Source organism: Melanostigma gelatinosum, assembly GCF_949748355.1.
Source record: "Melanostigma gelatinosum genome assembly, chromosome: 12".
Taxonomy (NCBI): domain Eukaryota; kingdom Metazoa; phylum Chordata; class Actinopteri; order Perciformes; family Zoarcidae; genus Melanostigma; species Melanostigma gelatinosum.
The window spans coordinates 9,994,089-10,008,141 of NC_136645.1; the positions used below are offsets into that span (position 1 = coordinate 9,994,089).

Here is a 14,053-nt window from a genome sequence, read left to right on the forward strand (position 1 = left end):
TTCTGTGAAAACAGGAGAGATTAGACTGACCAAACAAGCTGATAAGCATGCGCACACACCAAAACACAAGGATCACAAAACCATGACAAAGCCTCTACAACCTCTACCAACAAGCTTTCCACCACACTGGAAGTGTTCGCTAGCTCGCTAGTATTGATCTTTCACTCCTGCACTGTGTGTTTTCAACGCTAAAATGAATCTAGAAACACTCAATACGTCAGCAACAATGCGTTTTTTTAATGCATTTGATATGCTAAGTTGATGAATAAGTTATGATTAAAGTTATATCCCATTCCTCTGCTCTCATTTAGATGCTAATTTAACCAACACTCTAAAATGCAAACACTCACTGATAGAGAAAGTGAGGGTAAACTTACTTAGGATTCCTCATGTAAAGACCTCTAAATGGACTCATCATTTTACAGCGTCCCTCGATAATAGTGCCGCATAAATTAAGAGCAGCGCAGAGAAAGGCAGAGATAAAAAAAAGAAAAGACAAACTCAAAAGGCCTTTCTTATCCCTCCCTGTAGTTAAGCTGTCATTTCAGAGCGGCAGCTCTATACTCTACTGCTCCAGTGCCGGCCAGTGATGTGGGACGGGATGTCTCTGAGTGAGTGGGGGATTGTGGGTACTATATCCGCATTGATTGCAGTGCGGATAGTGCCGGGAGCTGCTCCGCTAATGGTCTGTCTTTTTCCCAGTGTCTCTCTGCTCCACTCTCTTTATGGCATAGGATGCTACTGCCTGCCTCTGCTTCTGTGAGATAAGATGCCGGCCTTCCCAGGTAAGGCAAGGCAAGGCAAGTTTATTTGTATAGCACATTTCAACAACAAGGTAATTCAAAGTGCTTCACATGAAACCATTAAAAGCATAAAGGCAAAAGTAAAGGAGATTTAAAACATACATTGAAACAATAATTGATGTCTCCCTGAGACATTACGCTGCATGCAATCAACCATACACTGCCGCAATTCTGCAATTACTCGCACACAAACCACGTCTGGAAAAGATCTCTGCCGATCTGCGTTTTATAGTGTACGCCTTGCACGAACTCGGTCCCGGAAGAAATGGCGATATATTGTGCAGTCCTTTTAAAACCATTAAAAGCATCAAAACATAAGGCAAAAGAAAAGGAGATTGAACAGCAATTAAGAACAGTGTAAGAAATAAAATACAGTAGTAAAATGCAGAAATGCAGGAAATTGATTAATATATTAATTGAATGTGGTTCAATTAAAGGCAGCAGCAAACAGAAAAGTCTTCAATCTTGATTTAAATGAGCTGAGGGTCTCAGCAGACCTGCAGCTTTCTGGGACTTTGTTCCAGATATGTGGAGCAGAAAAACTGAACGCTGCTTCTCATAGTTTATCGAACATAGTTCTATAGACTCTCTGTCCTGGGGATTATCAACATGGATATTAAAATCACCAACAATAACAACACAGTCAAAATCAATACAGATTACAGACAGCAGTTCAGTAAACTCATCAAAGAAGGTTGCACATCATTTAGGCGGTCTGTAAATGTTTAGGAATAAAGCTTGAGTGGAATTTAGAGCCACATATTCAAAAGACCTAAAATGACTAAAGGACATCTGCTTGCATTGAAGAGAATCATTAAATAAAACAGCAACTCCACCTCCTTTCTATATGCTAAGTTTGATAAGTTAGCATGTTTACTGTTGTTTCTTCGCAGCCTCACCTTTCTTTTTCTATAAACTTGCAGGACAGGAATTGAAACGGCTAGCTGCATACAGGGCCCCGACTTTTCCTGGAGCGAGTCATTGGTGTCATTAGCCTTGTAGCCTGGACCCAGAAGATATCAATTATTTCCGTTATCATGTAGGGGAGACAGAGGATGGTTGTGGAGCCGTCGAGGAGTGTGTTTGGTTCCAGCAATGACCAGCTCTTTCATGCGATCAGTGAACTCCAGGTGGGGGGAGGATGGGGAGAGTGTGAGAGAGGAAAGGGACCTGGATGGAATTTGGGGGGTGGAAGTAGGTAGACAGATATCAAAACCCACAGACTTCACTGCTCTTCATAGTGACACAGGGTTGACATGTGATGTTAGATCATTACCCCGGTGTCATTCAATCATTCAATTTGGCTTCAACTGTGGTCTTCTAGACATGAGAGCGGACTGCTAAAGGATTCTTGATTCAGTATATGCTTCGGTTATGACATCCTGGATGTGATCAAAACGATATACAATGGGCATAAGTTGACTCGTGTACGTTTGCACGAAAGATGTAAAGTCTCCTAATTCTGATATTCAAGAGTAATCTCTCTTTGAAGTGAGGCACTGTGGAACTAGGATTTAATTGCAGCTACTCTACAAGCAGATTTGTCCGTAACACAACTCAGGTGGAAACACCGGCTCGATTTGTCATGGACCAGAAGAAGATTCAATTTAACTCATCACTCTCCCCAACTCTTATGTCACTGCCCTCTCTCTCTCTCTCTCTCTCTCTCTCTCTCTCTCTCTCTCTCTCTCTCTCTCTCTCTCGCTCACTGTCTCTCTCTCCTTCTGAAAATCAGTCTATCATCTAAAGTTTCCTCTTCCCTCCATCTCCTGTTGCCATGTAAGAGCTGTTTACATCCCTCCTGCAGGAATGAGGGAGTCTCAGGAAATACTGTCCTTTGGGAAGCAGGTAAGTCAGGTTACCACATCCCATAGCTTTCATTTGTGAGGTCCAGTGATGCACAGCTGTGAAGTTTTGCTTGGAAATTTTGACATTTTTGACAATCCTGCCTGTGCTTCTGCTTTAAGCTAACCTTGATCATAATAGAAATGTTAAAGTATATCATGTTGTCTTTCCCTAAACAGGTATGTTTCATTGTGAGCAACTTTCACCTTATACTGGACATAAAGCTCCAACTAAACATGGACATTTTAATATGATTAGGGCATTACCAAAGTCAATATATGTATTCAGTGCGGCCTAAACAAGTAATTTGCAATTGCAATTGTTTGTCTGGGACAATATACTAAGTTTATGATATTAGCAAATCTTTCTATAATTATTGTGTCATATTGCTAACCATTTCCTCTATTTTAAGCTACAACACACTATTTTAGCTGTCTTTAGCTGCATGATGAGATCACAGGTGCATAGCAGCTGCCTGTGGCGCACAGACCGGTATGATTGGAAGTATAGCCGGCAGTGTTGTTGTGCTCGTGCTGCTGCTGATACAAAATGCAGAGCACCAATGTTGCTCGCTGTGCAAAAGATCAGTCGTAGGCTCCCGCATGAGAAATCAGTCTTGGCTAAAAAAACATTTTTTCGACAAATATTCTACATTTGTTCAAATGCATACTCGGTGAACACACGTACAACTCATCATAATGTTATTTCAGCAGCTACGTTATGTTTTATTCACCAACTGGAGAGATAAAGTATGCAATTGTTTTCCTCTCCAGAAAAACATCATTTATTCTCTCTGCCCAGCTCCATCTATAAATCCCTGTATAAATGAAACACAAACTTGCTGGGTTCGTGCCAAGGCTCAGTATTAGTATGGGGAAAAATGTCCTATATTATATTATATTATATATATATATATATATATATATATATATATATAACGGTCTATGGAAAAACAATCCACAATCGCAGCCTGTAGCATTGCAGTTCTCACACAGGTTTCCTCACGAAACAGCAGAGGAGCAAGAGCAAAGGTACCGCCTGCTTTGTTGTTCAAAGCATATTGTGAATATGAATTTAATTTAATTGGAAAAGAAAAACAAATGTGCGGGCAAAGATTATGCATAATCACAATAATTAGTTCCCTCTGTGTATTACTTATTTCGAGGTGAGTATTCTGTGCTGCCTAATGAATGCACCACCTAGGAGGGAATAAAAGGACATGCAAATGAACGTCAGAGATGAATCACGTTCATCAAGAGAGAGAGGATGAAAAAATATTCAGTCTGATTTTATGAATTGGCAAACTCACTCTGAAGAAAATAGCATATTTAACCATCTTCTAGAAAATATCAATTTAATGTGTAGATCTAGCGACTTACTTCACCAATTTGTATCCAAATTACATAAATAGTTTGTGCTCATTTCAGAATATTTTGGTGAATCTGTGAAACATTTGAACATATTATACCATCATCTTTCTACACATACTGTACAGCCACTTCTTTCAAACGTCGTTGTGTTCCTGCATTGCTGCTCATGAAACACATCAGTGCACCAAACTGCAATAATTTGATTGTTGTCACCGCATGATTGTCAAATTGGCAGTTTGGAAAAATGTTTGATCTTTCGTTTTAGGTAGAAAAGCACAACATTGTTTGTGTTGTATTTTGAGCATAACCCATTTACCAAGAGCTACTGCTCGATGTGCCATAATCAGCTAAATGATGTCAGTGGGCACTTTAGAGTCTACAGCAAGTTTGTGAATGAGCAATTCTCAAATGGGAAGGAAGCATGTATGCCCAGCCGTATTCAGAAAAGATGTTGTCACGTCTGCAGCGGTTTGATTGCCATTAGTATCATGCCGAGTGCCCCCCAACATGCCAGAATCAAACACCTCAAACACATTTGCTGCTGATGATTTTGATTGGACACTGTGGAAAACATTACTTGAAAGTAAATTTTCCTAATCAAGCCTCCAGACTTGGACCTGGTCCTCAGCCGTTCACAGCACTGCCAACTTTCCCATTTTCCTTTCAAACGCTTATTAAGTCGTCAGCCACCTCCAATCTGATGTCTGAGCAATTATCAGCTTCAGCCGGGCTGTGACGTTTGAAGGTGAAGTGTTTAACATTGCATGCCTTTTAGTCAGATGAGACAGCTGTGACCTTTGAGGCACAACAGGAAATAATCACCATGTTAACTAATGTTACCGTCACAAACCCTGTCGAGGGTCCGTGTCCTCATTCAAAATATATATGTACAAAAAAGAACAACCCGGCTCACTCTGAAATTCTTAAAAGAGTGCTTTCCATTTGTTTCTGTTAGGTCAGAGTCATTACAAACTGTATACTGTGTTTGAGAAATCGGAATATTTACTGACAGGATATTGTATCATGATTGCGCAGCTAAAAATAGCTAAATGAACAGCGGACAGCATCAGAAAAGTGCCTGTTTTGCTAAGAGGCAAATGTGACTGACTTCAGGAAAAGGGACAGGCCAAGTAACCTTGGCTAGCAGGATATGATGACGGTGAGACTGTATTACGCAAACAGCATCAACAGATGCTCTTTCCATTTTAAAAGAACATTAGGGCTAATGGTAATGGTATCTCAGAGGTTTCCAAGCCTCTTTCCAGTACTGCCCTATAGCAGCCAAAGAGCACAGTCCATTAAGAAAGCAAACAATGGATACTTTTCATAGGCCACAGGGCACAGGACAAAGATGCCACAAACAATTAACGACTTATCATGTGCTGTAACTATTTAGCAATGTTTTAAGTTCCGACATAATTCTTTTATAATGCAAACAAATGGCCAGGAAGAAATTAATGGAGATTAATGTCGGAGATTTTCTGAGGAAAGGGGTGATGAGGAGTTAACATTTCCAGAAATTCAGAAACAAAATCATGAACACAACAGCTTGACATTTAAGCATCAGTTACTGAGAACAAAGGTTACATTGGGCGAAGAGAAACGCCGCCTAAAAAACAATCTATTGTATGTGTGCATAATGCGTGTGGATGAGCATGTTTTTCCATGCAGCTCAGCTGAGAAGGCTTTTTCCGATTACATCCTTTGTGCGTGAATGGTGCACACTTAATCTGCAGCTGTGACTCTCCCGGAAGCGTGGAGTTTGACACCTTTCATCAGACTCTTAACACAGATGTGAGAACCTGCATCATTTGATCCAGCCTGGGATTACTGATGACTACAGTCTCCTTATGGCTCAGTAGCTGCACCCAGTTGACAGCAGCTTAGCGATAACCCTGCCATCCTGCCTACTGACTGTGAAGTCAACGCAGCTAATTAGCACTTCTGTCCTGCATGGACTGATTCATTTGTTCAGCGTAGCCTCATTTATTTAATCGCGGAAAAGGTCAATCATTTGCAAATACTTTTATTGTTTTCACTTCCCAACGTTACCACCCATAGCCACTTTATTTTAGATATGATTAAAAGCTGTTCACTCTGTTATAACCAGTCAACTGTGCAGTGGATGATGAACAATACTTCCTTCAACACCTTCTTCACCGATCGATCGTGCCATTGTAAAAATAGGCTGCGAGTAAAGTGTGTAAATAAACCCCGCTTCAGTAGGGTCAATAAAACGACAAGCTGAAATGCATTTAGAGATCCTCAATGACAAGCTCATTGTTCATTCTACCCCTGCGATTTGCGAGGATACCCCAGCCAATCAATACACGGACCATTAGGCTTAACAAACCTGGTTTGTCTATAAACTGCCCACAGGCTCTGTAAAGCAACAACATGCTCACTAGGACAGCCTGCTTACCTGTGAGGGCTTAGAGGTGGATACAAAGTGATTTGTTCAAAGAAGGATGTCGTTTTATTCTGACCCAATCTGACACTTATTTGTCATTCTCACATTAATGTACACATGTTGACGCAGGGCAACTAAATGCAATAGTACCTCTAATGTATGTGTGTGCATGTGCTTCTCTTTATACCGCACTGTTTGCTATGATTTGACAGTTGGGGTAATACATGACCATTTTTTCCATAATGATACGTTCTATTCCAGCAGTTGTTCTTTCTTTTTTTTACATTGTCAGTCATGTCAGTCTCTGGCAACAAGCTTTGGGTGGCTGCAAGAGTGAGATATGGAACTTGAAAGAATCAGGAGGAAACCTAATGGGCGAACCGCGGCCTTATGCAGCGTGGTACACAGAACACTAAGAATGAGAGCTGCTGTGCTTTAAAAAAAACCTACGGTGAATAATAATTCAATGATCAAAAGTCCCTACTCTCACTGACAGCAGACAGCAGAGCTATACAACTTTGGAAGAACGCTGTTTATTGTTATTCAATCACTAGTCATTGAAGTATATTTATTTAATTTTGAGTTATACTATGACAATGATAAAAACCTCATTATCTAAAAGTAATAAACCATTGAACCATTCTTCCCACGTTTTGTGCTTAACAATGCTCATTCACCATTGAATTGTATTGCTTGATTAAAATTACAATGCGTAATGCTTATGATTGCTGCTTCTAAAATAAAAAATAAAACCTATTAAAATGATGTCGGCAATAGACAGTTTGCTTATAAAATACTAGGAAATTATAGAAATGAAGCACAGCACATCCAACTATACCAAGCATCACACTGGAACATTTAGCTGTGTGCTCACCCACATACGTGAGCGGAAGCACACTGACAAATCCTGCAACTTTCACCACTTAATTGCCTTACTTAGCCTTACTGCTTTTGCAATGGGTAATTGGTTGTCATGACAAACACTGAGTCTATTAATAGCACAGAGGCTTGTGCAAACACCTCTGAAAAAAAATATCGTTTGAAGAGAGAAGACGTAGAAGATTTGCGATCAAAGCTTCCGGCGACTCCAAGAGCTAGAGATAATCTTCTCAGGACGAAATGGACCCCAGTCATTTAAGAACCCCAACAATATACTGTCTGATTGAGAGAGCATTATGTCTCTGTTGGTGGTGAAATACTGAAAGAAAATGTTTCAAGGAAGTGAACAAGCAATGCAAGGCCGGGTTTGTGTTTCATGATAACAAAACAAAACCTGTAAATCTGTGAGGTGACCTCCTAAGTCACAATCATGCATGAAGGAATGAACAGAGGATGTATTCTGCTGACAGCCCGCTGACAAACGAATCAATGAAACCATTGATTCGTTTGTTAAACAAGGTTAGTGTATTGAAGAAACTCCACAGAGATTTATTTAATGTATCTCAGTCTTTCTCAGTTTCATTCGTTTAATGAGAAAGACATTATCGACATGCGCCTAAAGCGTAACTTTTGTATTTCTTAACCTGGACCTTATTTTTTTCATGCGTTTCTATATGACTGACTAAAAACAACAACAATTTCTGAAAGTGGTCCAGAATTAGGCAAGGCTGCCGAGTGCAAGTTGGCACCGTCATTAACGTCCCATAAAAGTGCTTCTTTTTGCTATGACAGGCTCTGACTGTTGTTATGAGTGTCTGACATTATGGGAAGAGTCTCACTCAAAGAGAAGTTCAAGTTCGTTCAAGTTCTGAAATATTGCGCGAGGCTAAACACTGCAAACCAGCCCGGTAGAGTGTGTTGGAGTACAGAAGGCTTTTCTTAGTGATACCTAAAAATATTTTCAATGTCATGGTTGAATACTTAAAGGACTTCAAGAATGTGGATGAGGTGGTTGAATTCGATGGCCGCTCATATTTATTTTATCCATTTATCCATTTATCCATTTATCCATTTATCCATTTATCCATTTATCCATTTATCCATTTATTAAAATCCATATACTCGAGTATATGGATTTTCAGATCTCACAACAAGACTTTCCTTTAACAATGTATTTATCTTTGTGTATCTCTTTTTTTTTTAATTACAGGCGAATGGCTTTGCCTAATGTCCCCATGGTATCATTCATTCCCTGTCTTTTTCTTTCAGCTCTTTGACCTTTGACCTGCACACTCTTTATTAAACAAGAGATGGTTAGCTGCTTCATACAAAGTGCCTCATGGATCATGATTGAAGGTGCGCTTACACACGGCTAAGCCCCCAAAAACCCACACCCATTAACACACACACACACACACACACACACACACACACAGTAGCCTTTCCCTAAATCATTTTGTAACCATGGTGACAGGAAAAACAGAGGGGGAAATAGGAAATGTAAGGAAGTTGATTTCCTTGGGGAAGAGAGTTTATTCAGGTGTGATGGAAATGTAGGCGACCGTAATGATGAAGAAGAAAATTGGAGCAACATGAATACACCAATACCTCACTCACTTACACTATGGAAAGACGTTCTTCAACTCTTTCCGACAGTTTTCCTCTTCTTCACCCCCAGTGAGCCCACCCTCTTCCACACACACTTTTTAGGGAGGAGAGTGTTGTTCCTTTTATTTCAAAGTACAGGCTCCAATATATTCTCGAAAACTACTTTTTCCTCTAATACAGCAGTAACCCTCAAGTACTAGATAACATTGTTTTCAGAGTTTGGAGGGTTGAACACACATTAAAAGAAATCAATGGTTTCTTTGTGCGGTTCTGTGACACAGAAAATGAGTGGAATTACACGAGCTTGTGCAATTATATGAGTCAGCTATATAACAGAGGCAGAGCGAGAAAGAGAATGAGAGAGTAAGATAGTGAAGCAAAGAGAATATCACTGAAGCTGCACTTTCTTCTCGATAAAACACTTCTATTGTCACCGTGTTATCCTTGGCATATCACAGCAATAGGATAAACATGACGTGGCCAACAACATTGTTTGATACAAAACTGGATTGACAAATACATTTTCAAATGTAAAGGATATTAATCAAGCGAGAAGGACGCAGCTGATCCTCAGGCTGAGGCAGTGATTGATTCGTGCTGACTGATTGATTGATTTCGTTCAAACAAGCAGCGAGCTGGCATTTTCTGACACACTTGAAGAATATCTGCCCCGACAAACCCGATCATTCAAGCGTCGCGAAAACACTGCTGTTTAAGTCAGGCACAACAGACACATGCGTGCGTGCCTTTTCCTCTAGTCATGCATGACACAAAGACTTCCATGCCATCCAGGATATTAAATGACTCCTGAGTAAATACCTCTTCTCAGAGGGACAAAGCTTGTTGTTTTGGAAAGAAATGAGCTGTTTTTTGAAAAACATTTACCCAGTCATGCCATGCTCAGGGAGCAATATGTTTGCGCTTCAAATGTTCTTTTAACCTCAATCTCTTTTTCCATTCATTCATGAATTCTGCTCAATCTGAGACTATTTGTTTCGGAGCCAGAGAAGGCTGCTTTCCTTCCAGTACACTGTTCTGGACTTTTTTGTTTATCCAGGAACTTCTCTCACACAAATTATTGCGAAATTATCTTTTGCTGCTTATATTTTCTCCTCACCTTTTTATAATTGCTTCATCTTTGATAAAGAATCCACGACAGATGTTGGAATCATGAAGAAATTTGACTGTTCCGATTGAGAGCTGTCGGACGGCGTTTTTGTTTCGCAGTGAGTTTTTGGGATGTCAAAAAAACAACAACACTTATGTTTCTTTAGTCTTCGATGTCACGCTCAGATGCTGACCTGAAGCTTTCTCAGCTTTACAGGCCACTGTGCTGCTGGGCTTAGAGGTGTGAGTGTGACACCGGATGGAAAAAGCAAAACCCATCTACTGCGGCCTGCGTTTGGCAGCTGCTCCTTTAAGCTCACACACACCCACACACACACACACACACACACACACAAGCACATACACAAACATGCACACACATCAATTTCTTCCGTCACGATATCCCTGCCAGTCACCATGGTAACACCCTAAAACTTGTCTGACGGGGGGATTGATGGAAGACAGGAGTAACTTACTGCGATTTGTGTATTTTGAGGAGGAACCGCAAAAGAAGCTGAGCTTTGGGACGATTGTTAGTAGTAACCATTGAATTCCGCATCCAGTTCCATACTGTGTAATGACGCCAATTTAATTCCAATACCATCACGTATTGAGAGAGACGCTAACAGAAATGACTTCCAGAAATGCTTCAGGAAACATTTCAATTTTCTCTTTTCCTCTGTTCTCCCTGGTCCAGCAGACCCCTCAGACGTGCCCCGGGTATGTTTGTGCTGAGTGACATTTTGTGGTAGATGTCCCCATTGGAGACAGGTTCATATTGATCTGGGCTGAGAAGGGGACGGGAGATTGATCGTAATGTGTGACAGCCCTATTTCCTAAACTCGTAAGCATGCCTCTTTAAAAATGCCTCAGGTGAGAGAGAAAAAACAAATGAAAATGACCCCGCAAATCAATGCATGCTGCAGTTACCGGTAGGTAAGAGACTTCCTGAGATGGCAGATAAATTAAACGGCAGCTCAGAAGAATATCATGATTTCTGAGTCTTTTAAAAAAAAATTAAACATCTTTGGATCTGATCAATGGAGAACATTTGATTGAGATGTTACATTCACCACTGTTTCTGGTTGGGTGCTATGACGCATAAAGAAGAGATTCAAAACCAATCAAAAAGAGATTTGGGTCTGTTGGAGAGGGGATTGTGGCACATTAATTGGCTATAAAAACTTAATACAAAAAAATGATCATGTGTTTACTAAAAGCTAGCATGACTAATTGGATATATATTGTGCAATTATTTCTCTAAAGGACTACATGTCCTTTGAAAAAGAGAAGATAAGCAGCCAACATCTCTCCCTGCTGCTCTAGAATGTATTAATACGTATTGCGTACAATGCAGTAACCTTTCAGATAACAGTGTAAAGAAACCTTGAAAGTGCAATAAAAAGGCTCCATCGGCATTACAAATTTGATTTAATAATAATAGGAGAGTATATTCACAGCTAATTAAAGTAAGAAACTACATGTGTCAGCAGAAAAGTACGATAAAATTGCAATTACTCATCCTGAAAAGTCAAAGTAGCAGCCTGTAAAAACAAATTCTTGTATTTTTAAATAATCAACATTTTGGATTGACATGCATGAAAAAGCGTTTATTGTGTCTTATTAAGTGTATTGTTAAGACAAAGCAAGACAATCAGACTGTGGGTCCACGGAGGGCTGAGAGTGTCCAGGTTTTCGTTCCAGTTGGAGACGACACCACAGGATGCGTGGTGTCCATGGTCTGACACCCTGGCTCGAGAATACTCTCCTCTATGAAAGCCAGAGTAACTTAAAGCAAGACTTTAGAAGAAAGAGGCTTCAGTTTGTCACGTCTTATTCACAGTAGAAGTCCATGTTCTGGAAAAAAAAGGCAAAACAAAATCGAATAACATGAGATAAATGTTGACAACAACCTTTATTTTTGTTCCAGAAAATAAAAATATTCATTTCAGATATTATACTCACAGTTGTGGGAATCCTAACTTCGTCTTCTGTAAACTTCTGTGTCTCCTTCACCATAGTTGCAGGAAAGTATCCAATGATGCCCATCTGGTGCACATACCGCTCACTGTAAACCTGCCAGTAAAAATAACATGGCCTCTTTAACAATTTAACATGCACCACGTTATATAATATGCTTTATACATGTAACCTTCCTTACTAAACTCTAAATAATATTTGCTTGTTTATTTCAGCTACAATGACATTGAATATTCAAGAAAATGTCTTACATTTTGCTCTTGTCAAAAAGGCCAGGAAGTTTTCAATTGTTTGTCACAGCTGCTGTGCATCCTGCTTTGCATTTGTAACTGATTGTAAGCTGCACTGCTGATAAAAAAAACACATGTAACGGATATTCACATACGCTGCCAGACCAGAAGACTCCGGCGCCCTCCTCTGGAATGAGTTTAGAATACACATAGACCATCTGACCCATCTTCATGTTGATGAATCTGCAGTCAGGAGCTGTGAAGTCATCCAAAGCTGTGGCCACGGAGAGAACATCTTATAAAGCACAGAAAAAAAAGAGGCAAGGGAAATATAAGTTGAAAGAAAGTATATTTTGTAAAAAGATATCAAGTACATACATTTCATTGCATTATTTTAATATGTTTTAGTTTTCAGGATACACACTGCGTCATGCTTCTCCTTTGCTCTGACTTACGTGAGCATCCTGCATCTCCACATATCTTGTTGTCTGCTAGTTTATCCATACTGACAGCCCTCGCAGTTTGGTGCAGAAGTCCCATATAGAGCAGAATCCCCAGTGAATAACTCATGCTGGCCGAAAGAGCAGAACCAAGAGAGTGTTGTGTGTGCATGTGGATGTGAATTAGGGCGTTTAAAGGAACTTCAAGCTGTAAAAATCCCAAAACAGTCCTCTCAGCCAGGAGTGAATAGGCTGAGCCCTTACATCAGAGGTTGCCTGACCAATCAGTGTTGAGTTTCAGAAATGCCGCACTGTAGAAGTATTCATATCCCACAGGGGAGTTGGCTGACTTTTCTCAAATACAGTCTCTTTGCAGGAACAAGCAGTCACAGTTCATGTGTTTGTCTTGAGCTCTGTAAAAAAAGCAAGTCCATGCGTTGAAACAATGCATGTAGTTCTTTCAATTGCTCTTTGAATAAGTGCTCCATATTTTTGGACAGACTTAAATGTCCTATGCAATAAGCACAATAATAACTTTTAAGCTATGTAACTGGAAGTGCAACCTAAAGATCATAAAGGCAACTAATCTAAAATAAGTTTGGAAAATGTTGAGCTGCTTAGTTACTTAGTTATTTCTCTAAATTGCATTCAACTCGAATGCTCCTTTCATGTGATTGAGATGGAATATATTGGTGAAACAAAATAGTTTTAAATAGAAACACTGCAAATGGCAAAATAAAGTGTTGTAAAAAAACTAAAACCAATAATCTCAGGCTTAAAGAGCTGAAAAAAGTCAAGTGGCACAGGATGTGATTATATTATACATACATATTATACAAAAACACTATTTGAGCGTGAATAGCTTAAGTATGATACCACCATAACTCTATAAGTAATTACAACAACAGGAGCAAATGGAATGGAATGGAAGCTTGCTGGCGACAATGGTTCCAGTTCAAATTTGCAAAACAAATTTGTTAAACAAATTTAACCAAACTCAGTCAAAGTTACATTATCAAATCGTCTACCCAATAAGCAAATTCATCGAGATCATCACAGACTCATCGAGTGATACTCTGGCAGCGCCCACTGTCAAATAGTGTGAAAACCTATGGTCAACATAGTTTTATTTGTCATTCTTAACTTGTTCTAAATTAGTACAAGTTTGCATTGCAACCGTCCTCTCACTTTGTTTGTTTAAATTACTGTTTTTGCGAGGAGAAAAAAATATATATTGCCTGGCAAAACCAAATTCATGGGCTCAATACACCACTGTAAAGCTGTATGATAGACAAGATGATGATTAAGAAGTATAATATCGGTGGATGAGCTAACCTAAATATGCTTCCACCTTGTAATTATAGGCTACAACTGAAGAAGT

General features: G+C 39.6%; 1 protein-coding gene across 1 annotated transcript; it reads right to left on the reverse strand.

The window, feature by feature from the left end:
* Nucleotides 1-11,436: 11,436 nt before the first annotated feature.
* LOC306785570 (otoraplin-like) lies at nt 11,437-12,866 on the reverse strand. The gene is made up of 4 exons (XM_079279995.1): nt 12,688-12,866; nt 12,388-12,527; nt 11,988-12,098; nt 11,437-11,879 (listed from the first exon to the last, which is right to left on the reverse strand). Exons 1-4 carry the CDS (start codon nt 12,842-12,844, stop codon nt 11,856-11,858), a joined length of 432 nt encoding a protein of 143 aa, XP_079136121.1. The 5' UTR covers nt 12,845-12,866; the 3' UTR covers nt 11,437-11,855.
* Nucleotides 12,867-14,053: the final 1,187 nt, after the last annotated feature.